Source organism: Agelaius tricolor, unplaced genomic scaffold (assembly GCF_023055355.1).
Source record: "Agelaius tricolor isolate 1412-34295 unplaced genomic scaffold, bAgeTri1.0.p SCAF_5, whole genome shotgun sequence".
Taxonomy (NCBI): Eukaryota; Metazoa; Chordata; class Aves; order Passeriformes; family Icteridae; genus Agelaius; species Agelaius tricolor.
This window is the reverse complement of record NW_027269265.1, coordinates 31,203,329-31,227,556: the sequence shown is the minus strand read 5'-3', so window position 1 is coordinate 31,227,556 and position 24,228 is coordinate 31,203,329. Positions and strand designations below refer to the sequence as shown.

At 35.2% G+C, this 24,228-nt stretch overlaps 1 protein-coding gene across 1 annotated transcript in view; it reads right to left on the bottom strand.

The window, feature by feature from the left end:
- SPRED1 (sprouty related EVH1 domain containing 1) overlaps window positions 1–24,228 on the bottom strand; it is a 57,471-nt gene that overhangs the window by 11,078 nt on the left and 22,165 nt on the right. The window contains exons 2-4 of the mRNA XM_071427020.1: window positions 12,561–12,735; window positions 4,528–4,696; window positions 3,190–3,239 (exon numbers count right to left, since the gene is read on the bottom strand). Of these exons, the coding sequence (XP_071283121.1) occupies window positions 3,190–3,239; window positions 4,528–4,696; window positions 12,561–12,735 (394 nt within the window). The remainder of the gene's footprint in view (window positions 1–3,189; window positions 3,240–4,527; window positions 4,697–12,560; window positions 12,736–24,228) is intronic.

Below are 24,228 nucleotides of genomic sequence, written 5' to 3'. Positions count from 1 at the left end.
GCCTTAACTCATTGGTGTATTTCTGTTTGAAATTAATCTGGTAAGACTAGGGCTTATTTGATGATATGAACAATTTGCATTGAATAAGTTAAATAAACAACCAAAAATAATTGCAGTAATTTAAGCAACCATGAAAACCCTTAAGTGATCATATTCTTTTAATACTAGGATTTTAACATTATTTGGAAACAACAAAGAGGTTAAAGAAACTATAAGGAAGCTATGTCTTAAAATGATAAATTTGATCTTCAGCAAAAGGAATGCTTTCTCCAGGAGATTTTATTTACAAAATGTAAATTAAAAAATCAGACATTTAGTGAGCCTAGGTGTAACATAGCAAGCCAATTGCTAGCCTAGAAGGCACAAGACGAGTATTTACATTTAAGATATGCACGTACAACTTTTGGACAATCACTATTTCTGCTAACTACTTCTATAAAATGTGGTAATACTTATTACAAGGAAGCACTGAGATTTCACACTGAGATGATAATTTTTGATCTTCTTTGGATCATTTTATTTGCTCTCTGTAGCACCAAATATAACCAGCCAGTAAAATAACTTATGAAACATATTTAGCTTTCTTCATCATCTAATCATCTTCATTAAAAAAAAGCAAACAACAAAACCAAGCCACTATTAATGAAATTTATGTACAAACCAAATACTATATTTATAATTCAAATGTACATTAAATATTGGATTCCTGCTGTGTAAGATGACTAGAACAGTATGGGAAAAACTACTCTTTAATATTCTATCCACACTCCAAAACGCCCTTGCACAGATATACTCCAAAACACACTCAAAAATAGTAATGGAGACTTAGGAAAACAGCTTATAAAATGAACAGGTAAACAAAAAAATCATTAAGCCTTTTAAACAACACAGAAATGGCAAAAAGTGGGGGGACAAGTCAACATAACTCTTCAAATACTCAATACATTCTCTTTAAAGAATGATGGTCTTACACATCATTGATAATGATAATTGATAATTGATATGAATTAGTATTTAAAGGGAGTTAAAGCACCCTGGGGTATCCACTTTCACTTATCAGAGTATCAATCTTGGAAGGGGAAGGATTTAATAATTTGAAAGAAAATGTGGACTATTTGGTATTTCAAAGGTGTTCTTGGAGACAAGACCTGATGCCTGTAACTAAAATGGTGTAGCTTTACTGCACTCATAAGCCTGCAATTGCAGCTTTGTTACTGATACATAAACCCAGTTTAGATGAAGCATAGCTCAACCAGGGTGGATTCAGTTTTCTCTGCATTTCTCCTTTTTTCCTTCCTTCTGATAAATGCTAGTATCAGTATCACTTATTTTACTTTGCTGTGCAGTGATATGGTAAGACATATTGACTAGCTTTTTTGTTTTTAGAAAACAGGACATCTATCCACAGCACAAATCCACAGTTAAATAATATCAACTGTGATGAAGTCTTTAAGTATGTTTTCCTGTCTAGAATGTAAAAGATAGTTTGGCCAGTGGTTTGTACCACACAAGATTGGTGTGTGAGTACTTATACATGTAAAATCTCGTTTACAGACATTTAAAAAAATATACATTTATTTTTCAAAATGGAATATAAAGTAAACCTATATTTACATATGTCAATAGGTGGTGTATTGATATTCACATGTATAGAATAGATGCTGTAAATACACTTTTCTCCACTTTCCCAATAACAAATTTGTAACTATAATGAATCTCAGATATTTTCCTCAATTTTGGCATCCTTATATAGAAATGTAATAACTAGGCAGCAAAATCAGAGGTAATTGGTTTGTTCTAATTGCATTAGGCCTGTAGAAATGGTTCAATTATTAATCCTTGCAACAAAGTATGTTTAAGCAAGTCTTTTAAGAGCTGATTAAGGACTGCATTAACTTTGGCACATATTTTCTTCACCCTGTAAAAATATAATCTCTTTTTAAAATCTGAAATATCTAATATTTGTAGCAATTTTACTTTCAAGTGCCTTAAAATAAAGCACTGCAAGTAAAGAACAACAGGTGGTTATGCAGCCAACACTTACACAAAGTAATACATTTCTTCTGCCATAAAATAAAAAGATATCAGGAGACTTCTGTGTTGCCACTGCATTGCAGTATCCTTTCTAAATACTTGACTCTCAGTCTCCTATGATATCTTCAAAATCAGCTGCTAATTTTCTTGATTTTGTGTTCTAGAGGTTCTACACTGGATCTATTAGCAACACTAGCAGTTTTCTGAATAGTCACCAAGACCCCTGACTCAACTTGTTTCTTTGCCATCTTCATAATAATTTAAATTTCTGCACTCTGAAAACTGAATATATGTGTGAATGAAGACACGGCTTTCCCTTAAAACCATACATAAGAAGGGAAAAATGACAAGCATACATAGACACAAGTAGGACTTCCTCACTTATAATATATTCACTCTGCGTGTGTGTGCGTATCTATATCTAATCTATAGCTATATTTCCATCCATAATGGTTTTCTATACTGGCTTTTTAATTACAAGATTCTTGGATATTGCCAGGCGGTGCTATGCATCAGTGTTCCCATACTTATGGTACATGATATGGTATGCTTATATAGTACTCTAGTTCTGAAGCATGGTTGGACATAAATTTTTATCTCTTAAGCCATTACGACCTACAGAAATTGAAGAGTGCAAAAAAGATCAATAAAAACTTGAATCTCAGTAAGTGACTACTTGATTTTCAGTGTGTTTTTAAAAATTGAACTTCTGTCTTTGTTTGGACAAGATCCTCTCAACCATTGTCTCAGCATCTTTTCAACTCTAACCATTTGAAGTTAAAGAGTTTTATCACTGCAAAGGGAAATCTAAGGAAACAAACAGGATGTATGAGTAGAAAGATTCTTCACCCCTCTACTTTGTTTCCCAGAAGAATATTTCTTATTTCAATAAGATCAAAGAGGACATATAACTTGAACACATACTGAACTTAAAAATTAAACTCAGGATATTTAATCATCCTATGGATTAAATAATAACTACTTTATTTAGGACAGATAATATTATAAGTCTTCTAGATAAGTCTTCTAGAACTTATTTCACTAAACTGAATTTTGCTATTGCTCTTATTTTGCTTATTCTCAGTAATGAGAGCAAAATCTCTTCAGTACATTTGTAAAATAAAAAATGCACTATTAATTTAAAAATTTACTCACTTGAAAGCAGTCTTCTGCCACTTCAACATCATTTTGGGAGGGTGGATAACCTTCATATAAAGAAAAAAAAGTAGACAAAGTTATTTTCTTCATATTTACCACTTACTGCTTCCAGTTATCCACATCATCTCTCAACATCCAGTAATGATTATATAAATATTCTTGTTTATGGTTTTAACCTATAGATCACTGCATTTCAAGTTGATTTAGTAAGCATCATTTATTTCTACACTGCATTTTCTATACTGAGTATTCCTAGCCACACTCCTCTCTCTTGTTCCCACCTTCCTTATAAAAGCATTTTCAAAGTGTCATCAGCAGTCAGAAGCAAGGGAGTATATTCCTTTTAATGTAGCATTTTGAAAACTAAAAGGCAGACACATTTGGTTGGCATGAATGCACGCTGTTTTATTTTGCTATAAATCAGCAGAAATTGAAAGTGTGAGACCCTAAGAGAAAAAAATTACTCTCATGTTCTCTAAATATTTGTCTTGAAGGGATATGGATTGTACCAACAAATTTCCAAAGCAGTCATTAGAGTATGTCAAAAACATTTCCCTTCAGAAACATGCTCCTCCCTTCATTAGTAGGATAACACAAATAAAATCCCTAAAGTTACTTCTTACAAGCCTGAAAGAGATGTTCTTTCAATTCAATAGACACATGTTCTCTTCCCTCCCCGTCTCAATCCAGAAATACATTTATCACATTTTCAGCTTAGAATCTAGGCTTGACGATATCCTTCAGTTTGCTCACTGGTTTCCATTAAATCAGTGAAGCTCTGGAACTTCATTCCAGAGTGGGCCATATTGTTATCTGAGTAAATTCTTCTTCTGTTCCTAAAAAACCTGTCCTCAGAACCATGCTGAACACAGAACTACTACTAACTCAGCTGTTAGTAAAAAATAAAACTATTAACTGAAAGTATGTGTAGCTAAAAAGAGAACTCAATAGGTCACAAATTATTCAACTTCCCAGCTTATCCTACAAGAACACAGGAGTTGCAAAAAGCTTCTAAGATCCAAGTGAGAGAATATTACACTCCAGCTTCCTCCATTTCTTCATGTCTAAAAGAAAGAGGCAATGCTTTATTACGTAGGGATGTTTCAGGAAATTACCTAATTAGTGTTTGTGAAACAATTTAAGACACTTGAATGAATGGCACTTTAGAAATGCCAGAAGTACTATTTCAAAAACTATTAAAATCCCGATATATATAGTTTAATCCACATCCTTAGATACTGTCAAGGAAAATGTTACACAAAGTGCTTTGACACCTTTTTTAGTAAAGACTCAATATTCATCCACCCCACCAAGTCTTTCACCTGAAATATGTACCTTGAGAAATATCCTCTACTGCTCTCCGAATACCTCTATCAAATGCTCTTGCATCAGCAGGACTCTGAAATGTGAGGCCAAACTTTTTGTCATCAATCTTCCAGTGGTAAAAAGTAGGAGTAACTTTGTTGTAAACAAGGTCTTTCTTTAATGTGCATTCCAAGACCACCTTTCAGAAAGAAAACAGAAGGAAAAAATATCAATGATGAATATATAAAATTTGAGAACAAAAGGTAGTCTTTGTGAACTACCTAAAACAAACATCATAGAGGTCCCTTTTCAAATTTCTTCCTGCTACAAGGATGTAATTTTAACCTCATTTCCATTATGGCCTAATTATTCACTATCAATTGCTGTTAAATAATACAGGTTGAAGACACTATTTGTTTACTGAGTCAACATTCCTGTTCAAATATCTCATACCCATAAAAGAATCTCATACCTGCAACAACCAGTACAGAGTTGGTAGATGTTCAGCAAATGAAATAGGGCACATCCCCCCAAAAAGTATTGTGTGTGCTGGTATCAAATTTTACTGTATCACTGAGATCTACAAAATTTTTTAGCACTAGACTAACTTCATTCTGCTTTCAGGCAGATTTTCAGATTTCTCTCAGAAAGGCTACTAGACAAGTGAAAGTATTATAAGAGAATTCTTTAAAAAAATGAGATTAATAAAATCTTTATAAGTGTATTAGTGCCTGCGCCTAGACAAAATTACATTTGTGTATTACATAAAAAAAAGAAGTAACTGCAAATAATTAACAGAAATATTTGGCTACAAAATCATTAGAGGTATATATGTACATTCAGTTCTAAAGCAAAGTCACAGTCTTCACACTGAATCATAAAATGGTTTGCGTTGAAAGAAACCTCAAAGGGCGTCCAGTTCCAACCCCCCTGACATGGGCAGGGACACCTTCCACTAGACCAGGTTGCTCACAGCTCCATCCAAAATGACTTGAACACTCCCAGGAATGGAGCATTCACCACTTTTCTGGGCCACCTGTTCCAGTGCCTTACCACCCTCACAATAAAGAATTTTTTTCTAGTATCTAATTTAAATCCACCCTCTTTAAATGCAAAGCCATTCTGCCTTGTCACTATATTCTCTGTTAAATAATCCCTATCCAGCTTTTTTTGCAGGCTCTCTTCAGGTACTGGAAAGCCTTATCATTTCCCCTTTAAATAGACTGGTTTTAAAACTATATTTGCATTTTTATTTTACTGGTAAAAATTATTTTAAGCAGCATTGTTGCACTGAGTGTTTATTGATTAAAAAAAATCCAATGTGAACAAGAAAGTATGGAGGGAAATGCATTGATCTGCTCCCATTGCAGTATGATAAAGCTCCCAGTAAGATATATCTCTCTGTATTGGTATTTGATGATGGAGGCCTACACTGACTGAGAGATGAGGAATTTCAATATTCTATCATTTCATTGAAGTACTGCTAGAATTTTTTCAATTTTTGTTTTGTTACATATGTGGCTTTTTAAAAGAAAAAAATAGGGAATTCCTCACAGAATATGGTAAAATTAGTTTAAGTTCAAACAACTGCAAAAACCCCTCAAACTTAAAAAATTATAAATATATATATATTTGGGTTATTCCTACATATTCTTTGCATTCCTCTTCTCCTTTCATTGTCTAATTATTACACAGGCAAATAGGTTTTTTCTCTTGCACTTCATTATTTATTCCCCCTACAACACACCAGTAATCATCTCCTCTCAACTGTTACTGCCTTTTACCTCTGCCTCTAGAAGGATAATAATCTATCTGCACATATAAACTCCTTTAGCATTAATATAATTTTTTGTTTCTCCACTCAAATCTCCCTAAATGGTCAACAATACGTACGTAAAAATGCTTACAAGAAAACATAAAAAGGAATCTGTTTGCTGTAGGTCTGTGGGAAAAATTGTTGCAGGAAGAAAAAAAGGATTATTCTGCAGTTCTAAGGTGCATCAAATAGTTGTTCTTTGTTCCTCTGGATGATTTTAAACTTGCTTCCTCTTTCAAAGAGCAGTTAAAAAGGAAGGCTTCTCACACCACTGCCTTTTCTAGGTCTGAGAGCTCTTTAGGGGGAACCTCTAATACATTAACACCAACTATTTTGTCTGCCATCTCATCCAAAACATCAACAAAAAGTACTGCAAGCCTGATTTTATAGCATTACAATGATTTTCTGGTGCCCAAGGGATTAATCCAGATTACTTCATACTGAAAATTCATACCTAGTAAATGTTACCACTAGAGATTAAAACTGGACTAAAACTTCACTGAGTAGAAGTTAGGGTTTTCAAAGACACGCAAACCAAACTAGAAAATTCCCAAACCAACTCCCTCCAGCCCAAAAAGCAACACTCACCCCCTACTTCCAACCCTCACATATGATATAACAAGCTTTGATTAGCAAAACAAGTAAACATCCCATCCAACACTGTAATTGTTTTCAACTTGATTCAAGGAAACAACGCATTTGAGGGAGTGACACTGATTTTTTCCCCATTTAAACCTGTATGAAAACAAACTGCTTAACACAGAAGATATAAGTGAAAAAGCATTGAAAAGGGAAAAATATGTTGCATTAAAATTAAGCAAAACTTGATTCCTGCCCTACCTGAGAGAAAGCTAAAAAGCTATGGGTCTCAATTAGCAGCGAGACACAAACTTATAAACATCCAGCACTTCGATATTATTTGTTGCACTCAGAAATACAAAAAAATGCAAATCAGATTAAAAAACATACCAACCATCCCCAGAAGCATTTTTCTTTCCCTGAAACACTTCTATGCTTCACAACAATAGTGAATTTTTTAATTGTAAAACTTAATTTTGCCAAAGGCTACCTTATGCTCAAGCATGTGAGCTATCATGAGGGCTGGGGAGGAAGTATCCTCATACACATATTCTCCAAGGCCTGGAAATGGAAACCAAGCTTTTTCAATGCAGTTATATTTCAAAACTCCAATTATTTTTAGTGTGCTTTGCTATGGTTCAGAACTCTCCACATCACAGGTGAAGATCATATACTCTTCCACATCGTTATCCAAAATATGCACTCCCAAACCATTTTAGGTAGACCTTCCCCAAGATCTCCAGGGATAAGCACAGCAAAGGCCTGAAAAATTGTAAATAAAATGCCTACAGCTTAACTAAGTTGCATTTCCAAAAACATCCCATGGGTTTCTGTTCTGAAGGCTTTCTTCATTTGGAGATTTAGATATAAGACTTCCATACCAATATGAAACATCTACCTTGGCACATAATGGAAAATGTTGCAGAATCAACAGACTCAAGACAGAAGAAAAACAGATCCACGTGACCAAAATTTAAATTCTCAGAGCATAAATACAGGGCCCTATTTATGCTCTATGTCTCCTGTTATTTAATTAAAAGCTCCTTTTAATATCTAGATGTCATTAAATGTAACAGTAATGAATTCATTTGCTACTCAAAAATACTTGTTAGCCTAATGTTTCTTTTCTCACCTCTAAAATCTAAATCTTTAAAGATAATAAAATCTATTTGGCTTATGTAGACAATATCAATCTCCAGAGTCAGAAATTTTCTACTTCAGCACTTAAAATCCAAGTACTTTTAAACAGAAATAAAATGACATCGTTATTTAGAGCTTATTTCAGAGAAAAAAAAAAAACAAACAACAAACCAAAAAAAAACCCCAAAACTTTTGCATTTGATACAAATTTCTATTTTGGTAACAGACCCAATAATTGAACTAATTGAACATTTTGAGATCCTGGATACTATTGTACTGTTTTCTAACTGTACTTTCAAAGCTTGCAAGAGCACATGTAAGATAGACAGCTTCACTGTTTCTCATTCCCAACCCAAATCTATAAACATATAAGCACATCATTTTTCAATGCCTATTCTGCTTTACTCCTGGGAACAAGCAGCACGACCTGAGTGTATTCATGCTACAGAGTATACGAACCCGTACCACAGTAACCATTTGACAATTATTCCATGCATACTTTAGATTCAGTTCAAAAAAGAAGATGATGTACTGAGTTGTACTACAGTCCATCAGAATCAAACTTCCCTCAAACTTCAAACACAATTTAAAAAGTAAATACTTAAGTTTGTAAACAGGAGATTTTTAGAACAGAAAGGTACTTCTATTCAGTTTTAGCTTTGTGTGTCTTCCTTTACACAATTAGTTTTTATTCAAAGGAAAGATTTTAAACTTTGTTACTCCTGATTCATGATCTAAAAGACAGTAGTAATATTTTTTTTTCTCCTTTAATGAAAACCTGCATGGCAAAAGTCTGGAGAAGAAAATAAACCAGAGAAGTCTATGAAACTTTGCATTCAAGAAGGTAAAATTCACCAAAGCCTAAAAACTAGTAAGTTTGAGCCTAGTATGTGCTTAGCTACTGAGATAGAAGAGAGCTACTATAAACACACTGAAAGAGAGAACAGCAGATCTGACCAGGTTCTGAGGGAGTGCAATTGTTCCAAGCAGACTGGCTGGAGCCTAATCTAGGAAGGTGATTATAATAAAGGGGGGAAAGTGTAATTATGGGAAAAGTCTTCATGAAATACCCTTACATTCCAACACAAATCTAAACAACCTGTGCAAACTAGTGGGAACCATTCTCTCTCAAATTAATTCGATGGAGCCATCACTTTGATTTTCATCTCCGATAACTAGGATGCTTTTTGTGAATGCCACAAGATGTTTTAAATAGCTGTGTACTGCACAAAAATAATGGAAGTTTACATGTGGACTGAAGCTGATTCATAGAAGGGCTGACAGCAACCTGCCCCTCAGGTCTAAAAAGAAACAAGATGAGCCCTCTCCAACAAGCATCTTCAATATTTTGATGTTCATTCCAGAGTATTTAATTTATACAGCTGACTTACAGACTGAGATCTATTGTTATAACTAAATGCCTTCATAGCCTATAAAATACATGGAAAGATCTGGAACACTGAAATGGAACTGCAATTAGTGTGAGAAGCAGCAACTAAAGCTAATTCCTCTTCAGTATAACCATTTAATAGGCATCTGGAAGATACCTCCAGCAAACACCTCATCTATGGATTTCAAATTGGTTTAGAGAAAATTTCACCTTTCACAATCTGACACATTGGTTAAACAGTTATACTGGCATTATGATTCCCATTTATCTTAGGTAAAAGCTATAGATCTGAACTCCATTTACTTTCTAACCTAAGATATTTCAAAACCTATGCTTCTCCATGTCAAACATAAGTGTTCCAAGTTCCACACTCTAGGTTTTCAGGTTAAGGGAATTTCTGCACATTTTCTGGAAGCTAAGCCAGTTCACAAAAGAAGAGACTTATTGGCTAGAGAAAATCAAGATATAATCTTGATTAGAAAGGTATTTTAGCAACATGTAATGTGACTTTATGTGGGGAATGTGGGGAATGTGGGGAAGATGATTTGTAAAAATTACTTTCTCTTTTAATCCACAGAAGTATTTTCAGAAACAGCTGTGTGTACCTTGCAAAAGCTTCAGTGAAATGGAAACCATGGTCCAAAGTGATTTGTAGATATTACAGTAGATTATTAATTAAACATTCCTGAAGACACATGTACTCAAAGTCTGAATAACTGAAATGTTAGAAACTGTTTAGGAAGCTTGTAAAAAAAAATTGTAATGCTTTTTTCAAATACAATGGCAGAGCAACCAACTAAACAGCATACTACTAACTTCAAAGATTATTCAGCCATTGAGATTTACCAAGGGCATTCTAAAATGAGACTAAAGGGAAGTTGGTGCACAGGAACAGTAGATTCAGCATAACACTTCCACAACATCTGAACATTATCAAAATATTTGGTGTCAACTCAATAGCAAATACAGTGGCTTCCACTTTTACTTTACTTTAAAATAAAAATTAAAATATATAATTATTATGAAATATAATAATCACCTGTCAATTCTATTTGGACTAAAACCCCACTTGTTTGACTTCATTAAAGAAAAGGTTAAAATTTGTGCTTGAACAGTGAATCCACAGGAATATCCTAAGAATGAATGTAAAACCATTAACTATATTGAAAGCATAATGATCAGAACAGTTTTAGAATCAGTGATGTGTCCAACAGAATTTCTTGTTCAGTGCCTGCTATCTTCTGCCCTTCTAAATAAGCGTCATGACCTAATTTTGTCATCACATTTCTTGGTGTAGGATCTTGTCCCTTCTGTGCCAAGTGGGGTCTTGTTGCATTCCATACAACTTGGTCGTTAATTCACTACACATTAGCTGTTGCCTGTAATTGCATTAATTCATATAAATACATGAATACACAGTGACTTTCATTCAGTTATCAATTAATTACTGGTTCTCTAGCATTCTTCTCCACACCCTAAATTTACATTTGTTAGTTCCCTGAGTTTTATTCAATACGCACAGGAGAGATGTGCATCCTAGCTGCACTTCTTCCACCTTTTATCCCGTGTTTTGGAGAGGCTGACTTCCAACAGCAACTTCCCATAACTACAGCAAGATTACAATCTTGTTAGGTCCCATTTGGGGGGCCTAAGTACAAGGAAGACAGATGGACACAGGATGGGACACACACGCCAAAAAGCCAAAAACAAAACAAACTGTTCAAGACAAAAAATGTTTGGAAAAAAATATTCATGCTAACATGAGCTTGATTTTAGACAGGAAGAGGAGGAGAAACATTTAAAATCTTCTACCAGAAGTGGAAACAAAACAAGTCTTGCTGAGGGGAAATGGGAGAGAGGACACTGCAAACAGATCAGGACACTGATGACCGGACAGTTTTATATGCATGCAGGCAAGACATTAAACCAGTCTCTACTTTGGAGCATTTTATTATTCTTAAGGCAAGCTGTGAATATTCCAAGTATTAAGAAAAAATTATCAAGTATCTCTAATGCAATTAAGCTTCTCAAAAAGAGCCTCGACAAGACTAAAAAAAGTTCTAAAGGGAACTACTGCAAAGTGAGGAAGGAACTGCAGGTGCACGTAGCTGTGCGGGAACACAGGGTACTCTGCTAATTGCGCTACGCCCCACTGAAACAACTGAGTCAGCAGAATTTCTATTTATATGCTCTCTTCCTACAATAGTCACAGTCAAGGCAGAAAACTCAGCAGTCCTGCCTCAGGGAAGAAACTGGTGTGCTTGAGGAAGGGTCAGCAGTACAGTATAGGAAGTAATTCTATCTTTTAAGCTTACAGAGGAGTCAACATTCATTTGCAGAAAATAATAAATTCTTGAAAAAAGTCATTAAGATGGAGCTTTTGTGCATTCTCTACTTCTCTTTGTTTCCACAGTAAAACACGGCCCCATTCAGAAATCTGTTTGCCATACAAGTAACCAAGCAATCCTTAGTAAGCCCATTTTGTCTTCCTTAGGTCTGCATGTAGAAATGGCTGAGATCCTGCACCAGTTTTCCTTTTGTGAGGCTGATCTTCATGATGCCTCTTAAGAGACATTTATTACTGGTATTTTATGTAAGGTAGCTCATGAATTACTACTGTCTATGTGTTCATCGAGCCAGGTCAATTCTCAGACCTGTCAGCTTCATGCTGTCTTCCAATACAAAGTTGTTCTCATGTAAAATGGCTTCTTTTTGTCATAGCCATATTCCACAGCTAACCAAATCACTACTGAGCAATTCCACCTGGTTTCGTGTTCTTAATAAAATTTTCATTTCCAACACTCCTAAATGCAGTATCACTGGTATAGGAACACAATTTAACGCTAATCTTTCTTTGGAAGAAAAACTAATAGCAAAATTTTTCCCAATATGGATGGAAAGTTCCAAAAAAAAAAAAATCAATGCGTTTGATTCTAGAAAAGCACAATCAAAACCAAATACCTGGCTCTTTTGCTACACAATCACAGATATAGAGAAGTTCAGCAGCAGCATTAGACTGAGACTACAAATTTACTTTGTAGTTTATAGGCAATAATAAGCAAGCATCTATACCTATGTCCCATATAGTTTTAGTATCATCTATTTTAGTATCTCTATTAAATAGATAAAAATTGTTACCGTTTTATCCCTGAGTCGTTCTCCATGGATAAGAAAATCAGCACAGCTATTCTCTTCCTGGGGAATGACTTTGAAGACTGTGACACAGCTTAGTCCACCCCCTCCAAGTGGTAACCATCCACCACTTGAGTCATCCCGGGTCATCACCACAGCTCGCACTCGTGCATAACTATTACTGAAAGAGAAGCAAAACAAGACATTAGTTTTCCATAAACATAAAGTCTAGTAAAACCTAAGCCAAGTTAAAAACAAAATAAAACCAACAAACCCACAACCAAGATCACAATAATTAGCACTGTCTTTCCACAAACATCACCTAGAAGAAAACAATTTAAGACCACCCTCTAAAAAATGTTCCTTTATATTTTTGTGCCTTTATTAGGACTTCTCAGGAGGTCAAGGTTTTTTGTAAAGAGGCTTAACCAGGGAACATAATTGACAAATCAAAACTCATATTCTTCCAAAAACCTTATACTCAATGATCTAGCTAGAGGGCAGGAAAGAGAAAATGAATCAACTCGTGATTTATTTTAGACTAATCATGAAGCCAGTCAGCCACCATGAAATTGCACAGAAAAAAGAATAAGAAAACAGAAAGAGGTCAGCCCTTCTGTCACTGAAATCTAAACAAGAACAGGCTTCTAGCCAGAAACCCTGCTTCCCTTCATCCATCCCTCTTCCCCATGCATATAACTTGTTCTTTGCAAGGGTAGGTCAAGATACACATGGTGGGGGTTTGAAAACAGAACCAGTTACAACTACTTAAGATCCACATTTGCAATGTCTACTTGCTGCTTCTCTCCTGTATTTGTATTGTGTGTAAAATTACTTTAATTTTACAATCTAACATTTTTCCATCATTTAATATTTTTATAAAATAAACAAATTATTACCATGTCATTACTTAAAAGCCAAACTCCAGAGTACTGGAAAAAGAGGTTTTGGTCACTTCCCTCTTTCTCTGCTCTTAGTTTTTTCTTTTAAATTAAATAAAAACTTTTAGTTTTGGTTATGAATTTGCCACTATATCACTTGGAAAACCCCATGGTTTGCCAAGGATAAGAGGCTACATTTGAAGTACAGTTTACTGGATGAATGTAGCAGTTGATGATTGAACATTTCAATACCTTAAAATAAGGTGTTATCTTTTTGCAACATATTCCTGATTGAGGGTTTAAGTATTTATGCCACTTAGCACCAGTGATGTCAAACTTAAGGGCTGAAGAAGAAATATTAGAAGAGATCCAAGTTGCTCCTTCTATATTTGAGATAAAACTATTAATGAAGCTGTTGCACTTTTAAAAGATCACTGCTTTATTTCCAACATCCCCCTGAAAATCCCAAAAATAACAAAGGTAGGCTTTTTTGCATAATTAATATGTTACATTCTCACACACATGTATGATTCATAAATATGATTCACTTGTGTGCATATATATACACACACACAAACACACACATATATATATATATATAAGAATTTTGCTGCAAGCATGTAAAGCCTAAGTATATAACGGTTTGTAAAATGGAAAATTTTATAAGACTATAAATTTTTAGCTTGTGGGCAGCTGTATTTAGTTTGCTGCCTCTGAGCACAGCCCCCTCCTCTCTCTAAATCTCATAGTTAAAATGATGTTCAGTAAACGTTGCTCACCATTTCTTTACCAACATCTTTTATTAAAGTACTCAAACAGAGCTGAGAAATATAATAAAGAAAAATCCAATCCTTCCTGGTATGCATCTATCACAATTTCAATATCTGCAAACACAACTGGCTACATCTCAATGCTGAATAATATTCCTGAAAGTTGAATCATTCATTCACTGGTCTCTATCACTGTGTTTCACTCAGAGCTAAGGTCAGACTGCAGTTGTGCACTTCATACAAAGGTAGTCTCATCCCATTCCTCTCAGAGGAGCCTCTTCTGACAGAAACTGAGGACACCAGGACTCTCCTCTAAACCAGTAAGAAATAGGATGTAACAATTGGTTAAGCCTAAAAACTGTCTTTGTATTCTCAATTTAAGTGAGCTACAAATTTAGCTTTTAAGTTTTTCATTCTATAAATTTGGTTGCAAATCTGAATATTAGAGCTTTTATTTGTATATCAACTGACTGCAGCAAGAATTCAGTTAAGGAGAACTTCCCTTAGGCTACATGAGAAAAACCTACAACATTAATTTTTTCTTAAAATGGAAGTTCACACTCCACATATATTTTCTTTCCAAGAACTGCTAAGAAGCAAAGACAGAGGCTTAAGCTACTTCCATTCAATAGAGTTCTTTGTCAGTGTTGGGGTTTTTCCCCCTATCCTACACTGAGATGCTTAGTCTGGTCTAGTTAACAATCTTTAGATTTGCTTTTCATATATTCCAAATGAATGCTTTAAATATTTAGCCTTTCATATATTTTAGAAACTACTATCAAATCCACTGCATTAGTGCAAAATAAAATTCTCCAAAAGGTAATATTTAATCTACAATTATTAAATTGAAATTTTAGCCAGTTTTTCCATATAACCATCCTGTAAATCCATATAACCATCCTTGTGGACAAATTTTGTACTTGCAAAAACGCCTAAATCTACAAAAAGATTTTTAGTTTTATGTTTCTGTTGGTGGTTGTTTTTAAATTTTTCTTTGTATTTGAATGAAACTCACAATTGGTAACAATAGCTATTTTTAGCAACAACACAAGCTGGTTTGCAATTAACCAGAATGCAGCGGCAGGACCTATAAATGATTCCCATTTCCAAAATCCTCTGCAAACAAAACAGGATCTGCATGTCACACTATTGGCACTACAAAAGCACTTGGAAGTCTTGTATCTGTAAGCATTATAGCCCCATCTACTCTTGGGAACTTTAGAACAAATTGTTAAATTGCTGGTGTACCTTAGCAGTGGGAAAAAGGGCAGACAAGGCTCTAGTGTTTTCCTAACACAGCCTAAGGTTTTTACCTACTCTTGCATGTTTAGCAGCTCTATCAGGAATACCTGAACAAAAGAAAAACCAAACAGAGCAATCAGTGGAGCACTGCTCTTACAAATCCTTTTACCAAAGCTACCATAAGAGTGTGAAATGGAGCATGAAGGCAGCATTGCAACAGCAGGTCCAAAGCTACTGTACAGCCAACCTTTCCTGAGACTCCCTGGTTTTGGTTGTGGCCACTGGAAATTCTTGAGGCAGAGCAAGGTTTAAAGGAAATGGTATTCTGGACAAAGGAGCATGCTGCTTTCTTAAAGTCAGTACTGAGGTTCAGTAAGACTGGGGACAATGACACTTGGAATCCAAGATCTTCTACTTTTTAATAAAAGATGTCCTTACTTTTTAATAAGTGAGGAAACAGATCTCTCTAACAACTGAGTGCCTCAGGTAGGAGATAAGAGTATGGTATTCTAATGTGATTAAGGGGAATTGTAAATTGGAATAAAGGAGAAAGAGAAAAAAAAAAAGGTTATCTACACTATTTTTTCCCTCTAGCAGTGAAGACTTACTGAAGACTACAGCATGTGTCTGAGTACTATAGCTAGTAAACCTGAAACAAAGCAATTTTAAGAAAGCATAATAAATATGCTGTGTGAAGTTTCATTCTAAAATTATAATCTAATGAAGATTATTATACCCAAATCAAAATCTGAAGTGGGGTGAATTAAGCAGTCTAAGAAAGCATTAGGGGCAAAATCAAAAGGTTATAAATCATAAGTGGAGAGGAAAGATATGACCTACAGTCCTTGTGTGCTTCTATCACTGCAATGCAAACTGACTTACAAGCTGGATGACTAAACCATTGTGCAAGTGCAGGAGGCACATCACTGGCCAAGAGGGACCTTCAGCTCAGCAACTAAGGAACAAACCTGCTTTTGGTGGCTGGGGAAGGAACACAATTGTAAAAAAGGGGAAGAGATGTTGGGGATAGTGGGGAAGCAGCTGTCTTGTTGCTTTACGTATATTTTAACCTAGTTTCAACAGTATGCAAATCCTTTCTCTCCTAATTAATATTAAACATTGCCATTCTTCTACTTGTACTGCATTTTGCATATTTCTATTTTAATATAGGACTGAAAAACAAAAGCAATTTCAGAAATGTTACTTAAAGCAATTGTATTGTAATTGCAAATTCTTTTTTTTTAGTACTATACAGCTACTAGCATTATCATCGAGAAACCTGAATCTGCAAGTGGAGTTATAAACTGAACCATGAGAGAAACTGACTCTTTCAGCTTTGGTAAAAATATTTAGAATTAAAATTTCTTTCAAAGCTGGAAAGCAGATTTGAAGAAAAGGACCTCAATTTTCATTTTCACCAAGCTTAACACAAGCCAAAAACATGCCCTTGAGACAAAGGAGGCCAACAATTTCGCCAGCAGGTCACAGAGGCCAATCCTCTGTCTCTACTCAGCCCTACTGAGGCCACACTTGGAGAGCTTTGTCCAGTGCTGGGTTTTCCAGTACACAAGAGACATAGACCCTGGAGGGGTCCAGCAGAGTACAACAAAAATGATTAAGAGACAGAAGCATCCATCATATGAGGGAAGGCTGAGAGAGCTGGGACAGCTTAGGCTGAGAGAGCTGGGACATCTTAGGAGAAGAAGAAAAGACTTGTGGGTATCAGTGTATACAAACAGCTCAGGAGGATAGACAGTGCAAAGAGGAGAGACAGAGGCTCTTTTCAGTGGTGCCCAGTGACAATGAACACAAACTGAAACACGGGAAGTTCCATTTGAACATAAGCAATCGCTTGTTTGCTGTGAGGGTACCTGAGTACTGACACAGGTTATCCAGAGAAATTGTGGAGTCTCCATCCTTGGAGAGTTCCAAAATCCACCTGGACACAGTCTAAATACAATCCATGAATATATGGGTTAATTTAGAAGAATTCATGATACTTTGAAGCAAGAGTTGTCACTGTGCAAACTGCTATTTAAACACTTCTGACAAGGCTAAGGGAAAAAAACCAGGCATTCTGAAAAATCATGACACACTCTGCTATGAAATTGCACTATCTTTGCTGGCACCCACGTAACAGCTCCAGTCTGGTCTCCAAATGTGAAATGGTCATGGATCAAGGCTCTTACCTTTGACTGGCATTTTACACACATACTTTAGTCCCTCCAGCTTCTGCTGCAATATACTTTTGTGTTTGTAGCCTTACCAAAAGAGCATACATTGGCTTTTTATGGTTCTTATTATCCAAGTAGCTTAGCAGAAGACCTTATGATTCCCAGCTAGAGAAGTGCTCATGAGTACATGCATGTCCACATACCAAAAGGTACGCTCAGACCACTAAGCTAAAGTCTCTTTTACTTGCAGATAGCATTTTTTGAGTATTGACTCAATATAGAAAGAAAAATAATGTCACCAATACCAGATGATCTTATTGGTACACTGCTGATGTTATAAACCCTTTGTTACTAAAGGTTTAGAGAATGAGTGCCACTGACACAAAATATTAATGACTTACCTAAAACAGAAGGAGATGCAAATGAAGCACAAGTGCTAAAGAAGACATAATTTACATCAAGAAAATGTATAACAGCGCATGTTCTGATTTTTTAATGAAGAGGATATTGCTATAATAACAGCTACTAAATGAGGCTTCGCTTAAAATGTCTGTTACCCTCCTCCTCTCAAAATTATATCAACAAATCAGAATATACACCAAACTCTTACACTAGTAGAATGCAAGACTTGTCAGATTTTCTCCTTTAAAAAGAGGCAAGAGGTATTCCTCATAATAAACAGCAAATGTGCATGGCTACTATGCCTAGGAAGTTTATTTCTTTGAGGAGTTTAGCAAGGAAAGACATGGATTTCTAGAAGGAACTACAGACAAATGCTGTTACATTTAGGATATTGGTAACCACACTGATTTACTGAAGAGCTTTGGATTTTGTCAAAAAACCTGAATGGAACATTTCTGGTCAAATAACAAACACCCCAAAACCAATAAAACGAAACAAAACAACAAAAAGAAATTCTATTTACAGAAACCTGAGCTACCAAGCAAAATAGCTTGAACCCAAAATGGCAAAAGGAAAAAGCTACATGGGAACCAGTATTACAAAAGCAAGGGATAACTGGTATCCTGAAAGAGCCAAAAATACATTATTACAATTACTATTTAGTAGAAGAGGCTCATAAAACAAGCTGTTTAACAGTGGACCTACAATTCAAAAGGGAAAACGAGACACAAATGAACAAGTGTCAAAATACTACATTGCTCTCATGAAGTGTTCTTTTGGACACAATATAAGAATAATTTAAAAAAAAAATAAAAGTAGGAATGGGGTTATAGTGTTCCTATTTGAATACAGACAATTTAAGATTTATCTCCATGTAAAGTAATCAATGCTGCAAGGAAGAAAGGCTGCAGCTGTAAGCTCTTTTGCAAAGCAGAAGAACATATGAAGAATGGAGAAGCTGTTAAGATTTGAAACCCATCAAAATGACATATAAAGCACTTATTTGACGTTTGTATGAAAAACATTTTAGCCCCATTCCCCAGCACTTTCTCTTCTTTGATAATTGTAGCTAGTTTCTATTACTTCGGTATGTCATCTGTGAGGGTTGGTTAAATGAAATAATATTTATCACACTAAAGATAAACACATACTTGGATTCTACTCCTTTTAAAGAAACTTCCTTCTGAAGGCCTAAATAAAAAACCCAAACAAACTTATTTTTCTTTCTACCCTTCCCCACAAAAATTAAAAAGACTCAAGGTAGCATTTGAAGGTGGTTCTACAGGTTTTGGAAACATGTAGCAGAACTAAATAAATAGCATATAATATGTAATTTCCCTTTGCAGTGGCTTATGAGATACGGTGGACACGGAAGATGCTTTTTGATCACTTCCACAGCTGCCTGTTCACAACAGAGGACTGCTGGTACCAAGGACTTCTGGATTAAATTCCATCCAGTTTTAGGCAGATGGGTAACATAATTTGAGTGGTCAGATCCTGGTACTCATGTACCCTCCAGGTTTAATGGGTTTTTTGCCTCATTTTTAAATGCTGACAGCCATAACTCCAGAAATATCCACTCGCTATTCTAGCATTTCTTCCCTTCTCTGCATATATTCTCATAGTTTTTATTTCTTCCTTACCTCAGAATTTCTGAAGATCCACAGGAATCTCTTCATTCCATTTATAACACAGAACTGTCTGCACTCTCCTTTATTCTGTGAAATCATTACTTGTTTCTTACCAAGCTATTGGGTACTGATGCCACGTATTAATTCTGATTTGCTTACCATGGAAACATATAGAGAAAGATGGAAAAGCTCACATATGAAACAAGAGAAAGAGGTTTAGTTTGGGTGTTTTTAGTGAGAAAAGTTACCATTTCTTTCCAACCTTGCAAAAACAAAGAAACATCTAAAGCAACCATGGAACAGAAACTTTTCATTTTCTTGAGCTCCTTAGCAAACAAGCACAAGTCTGCAGCCTAAGGCAGATTCCACTGAAACTAAGACAACTTGACACTTCCAGTAAATTTCATCAGACAACACCATCCAGTCTAGATTTTTTTTAAAGTGAAGCTTGCAGATTCAGTTGCACTTTTCATTTTCCTGGGAACACTACAATTTAGGGTAACAATTTATGGAAAGATTTTAGGTAATATTTGTATCTGAACAGGTCAGAATTCTCTCTTCTCTCACAGCCATTGTCCTCCAGTCTTATTTGCTCACAAATTCCAAGAATGAAGTATGCAAGTGCAATTAGATCACTCTCATTGTCAAAGCTGGTCATCTAGCCACTGAAGTTATGGATTTCAGGACTGGAAACCCTCTCAACAGATGTGAATACATTAATCAACAAGCCATTTTGTAATAAAGTTCTAGACCACTAAAATAAGATGAAGGTAACTAACACATTCCTTTTGAACAATTTTAACTACCCTAAGGTACAACAGACTATACTAAGTATATTAATTTCAAACAAGCACCTGTGTACTTTTTATCCCAGTGCTTGTTGCATTTAGGAATAGAACTCCACAAAGGCTCAGATAGCTATTATTTTCCTCCACCTAAGAATTTATATAGCAAAAATAAAGGACAAAGCTGTTATACTTTCACAAACAGGTCAGAAAACATCATCACAGACTTTTTGAATTTACCCTGCCTGAATTTCTGTCAAGTCATCCTGGACTACAGACCCTTTGGGCCAGACAGCATCTGTAATGAGCATCATCCAATGAAGCTCAGAGTTGCTTGTTGGTGTACAGAGCTCAGGGGGTGAACTGCTACATACTCTTGAACTTGGCAATGCATTATGGAAGAAAAAAGCATCAGATCTACTGAGCTTACTCACCTAAAATAATACTTGATATTAGGTAGGCAAGCACAAAATCTAAATTTTATTCTTACCACATTAAAAGAAATTTCTAAAAGGTACAGGTAATTTCTGGCATGCATTTCCCACTCAGTCTGCACAGAAAAGGAACAGAACCTGGAACCAAATAAAGCATATCCACACTTATAAAAATACTCAAACAGCCTTGCTGAGCTATGAGATTGCTAATGAATATTGTATACAAGAAACATTCACGTGGTTAAACCTATGTGAATTGAAACTGCAGCATCATTCATTGATACTGCTAAATCTAAAGCTTGTCTTAACATTTACCTTGACGCGGCTTTTCAAGGACTTTAACCACAAAATACCAAAGTGATCTTGCAAAGCAAATTATATTCTAAGAAAATCCCTAATGCTAAATTTCGCCTTTTAACATAATAAAAAAAACCAGTAAACATCCAAAAAGAAGTTTCAAACATACGCAAATGGACAAATCATTAATGTCTGCACTAACAAAACAGAAAGACTACAAAACAAACTGCCACATGCTTAACAACATCAAAGTAAAACAGGAAGTCCGAATGAGCCTTAAGAAAGAAGCTTGTGAACTTAAAGAACCTTTTTAAAGGTGTATGTTCACTGACCAAAAAAAGAAGTTACCATTCCCTCGCTACACAGCACCACATTTCATGGCTTGAACCAGTCTTTTCTGTAGTTTTAACAAACCATGAATATTTCAGAGAGAGGAAGTAAAGAGAAATAAACAAGTGAAAGACAAATGCAAGTACTTGTATTATGATAGTCCATCAAACCAGAAAAAAAATATTAATAAGATTATACAAAATGTTTCAATGGTATACCCTTTGTATTTGTCATACATCCACATGAATAATGTAACTTACATAGCTATTATGTAATTGTAATATTATGTTTGATAATCTCAGTAATAATTAGCAGTCTAACCAGCAGTCTAAGTATAGAAATAGGTGACCCACGGGCCCTAAGGTGAGAACACAGGAATTTTAACAACACATCCCAAAAAATAACTAAGCCTTGGTTTACTACATTCCCCATTCCAATTACTGCTAAAGTATTATTCTTCACAAGTTTCTACAAAAAGCTGCCCGTAATGAATACATGGGTTGTGTATGAACATAACACAGAGACAAGCAATAATAAGGCACTGCAAGGCCTCTAAGTTCAAAATCAAGATTATTTAAGTTCCATTACTTGCTGCTTTTCCAGAAGAAGTTTAGAAACTTGTAAGCAACTGCACAGAAAAAGAGTAAGGAGTATACATGCATTCCCCCATCCTCACCAAATATGTAATAAACCAAAATAAGAACAAATTCACACTTTATAAACGATAGTCATGAGAACTCCTACAAAAATCACTGAATCGCTGTCTATTCAGAAACTTAAAAGGGATCCACCAGATACATTTTCCTTGTTTTGGCAACAACACAACCCTAAACAAAAGGTTACAACAGAAATGATGAGATGAGATAATTTAGTGTTATAATCACATCTCCTTGTTTCTTTTTTGGACTTTTAAAACCATTAATGCCATTAGAAGGATAATGGCCTTAAACTGATGAAGGATAGGCTTAGATATTAGGGAGAAGTTCTTTACTGTGAGTGTGGTGAGGCACAGGAACAGGTTTCCCACAAAAGTGGTGAATGCTCCATTTCTGGAAGTGTTCAAGCCTGTCTTGGATGGGGCTTTGAGCAACCTGGTCTAGTGGAAGATGCCCCTGCCCAAATCTTCCACTAGATGACCTCTGGGCTCCCTTTGATTGCAAATCATTCCATGATAAATTAGGGTGGAACTTCAACCTGTGGAAGAAATTCTGAAAAAGGTGATGGAGACAGCTAAGTCAAACCGCACAAGATACATGATTAGAATACCAAGAAAGCAAGTGCAACACTGTGCAATGCAAGCTCAAAACAGTTTTTAGACAGAAGAATCCAAGCAAGGAGCGAAACCACAGCCTTTCAGCTACAGTCAATCTATGAGACAAAAACATCACATAGGAACAGCTAAGCAGAATTTTTTTTCTCTGGTGCAGCTCTGACATCAATGTTGCGCAACTTTACTAGACAAAGCTGATTGCTATCCACTATAAAAATGTTTTGAATGGCATTTTCCCCTTTTATTATACAAAATAAAGTGTAATACCTTATAAAATATAGGCTAAAGTACAAAACTAAAAAAACCTTACTAAATTAATGAGATATACATGAAGCCATTCTAAAAATATTTGTGTCTTTGCATTTAACAATACTGGAAATGAATCACGGGTACATAATTGAAGAATTACAACAAGAAAATTAAATATCTCTGCTTAGAGAGACTGAAGACATTATATATTCAAAAAAATAAGGAGAAATTAAACTGGTCGAACAGACAAATAGGTATGGATGGAGAAGATCAAACTGAAGGATTTCAGTTTGGCTCTTTCATTAGTACCCATGTGTTTTGTTACAGATCTTTGCTCCTTCTGCAGCAACAGAAGGACCTTCTATATTTATACTCTAAGGACAGGGTCTACTATCAAAACAGTGAGGATTACAAATAATTTTCCTTTATTATAAACAACAATGAATTTTGAGTACTTTTATCTGCAAGGATACTGTCCAAGTAATTCAAATAAGGCAGGAGAAGTCATTAACTGTTTTATTAGTTGAAGAAAAGCAATCAACATTTTATTATGCATGCTGAAAAGCAAAATTGAAAGACCAATAGCATATTACAAGTAACTGCTTTGGTGGTGCTAACAATCTCTAAATTTTGAGCTAAAATGTTCACTGTTTAGGAATTTAAGCTTCAAGTATCAGCTGCATCACACATGTTCATCTGACAGAATTCTGTGCACTTTGCTCAAAACCCAACATTAGGAATGCATTTATCACATATGAGCTTTACATACAGGATGTAAAACAGTGGTTTTGAGGGCTCTGATTCTTAAATTTGGCTGCTTAATATCAAGAAATTAATTGAATTGGAAGAGAAGAAAGACTCTTCTCTAGTCATGCAGCAATTCCTAGACAGATTCATTTCCCTATAAGTTCAATAATATTGGGAAGAATGGATAAAGAGTTTTTTAGCCAGTAAATTCTTAGAAATAGTAATACTGATAGAGAAAATTGATTATTTGAGTAGAAGAATTTTAGAACTGTCACTGCACTTTTAGATAGGATTTAGGTAGCTAAATCCCTGTAGCTCATCCTTGTTTTCTTCACCCCTGTGTTGACTGGGAAGTGTTGTGTGCCCAGTACTCAATACAACCATCTATATGAAGCATTTTCACAGAAGACTGAGTAAAAACCTAATATTGCCTATTCTACATAAAAAGATGATTAAAAAAAA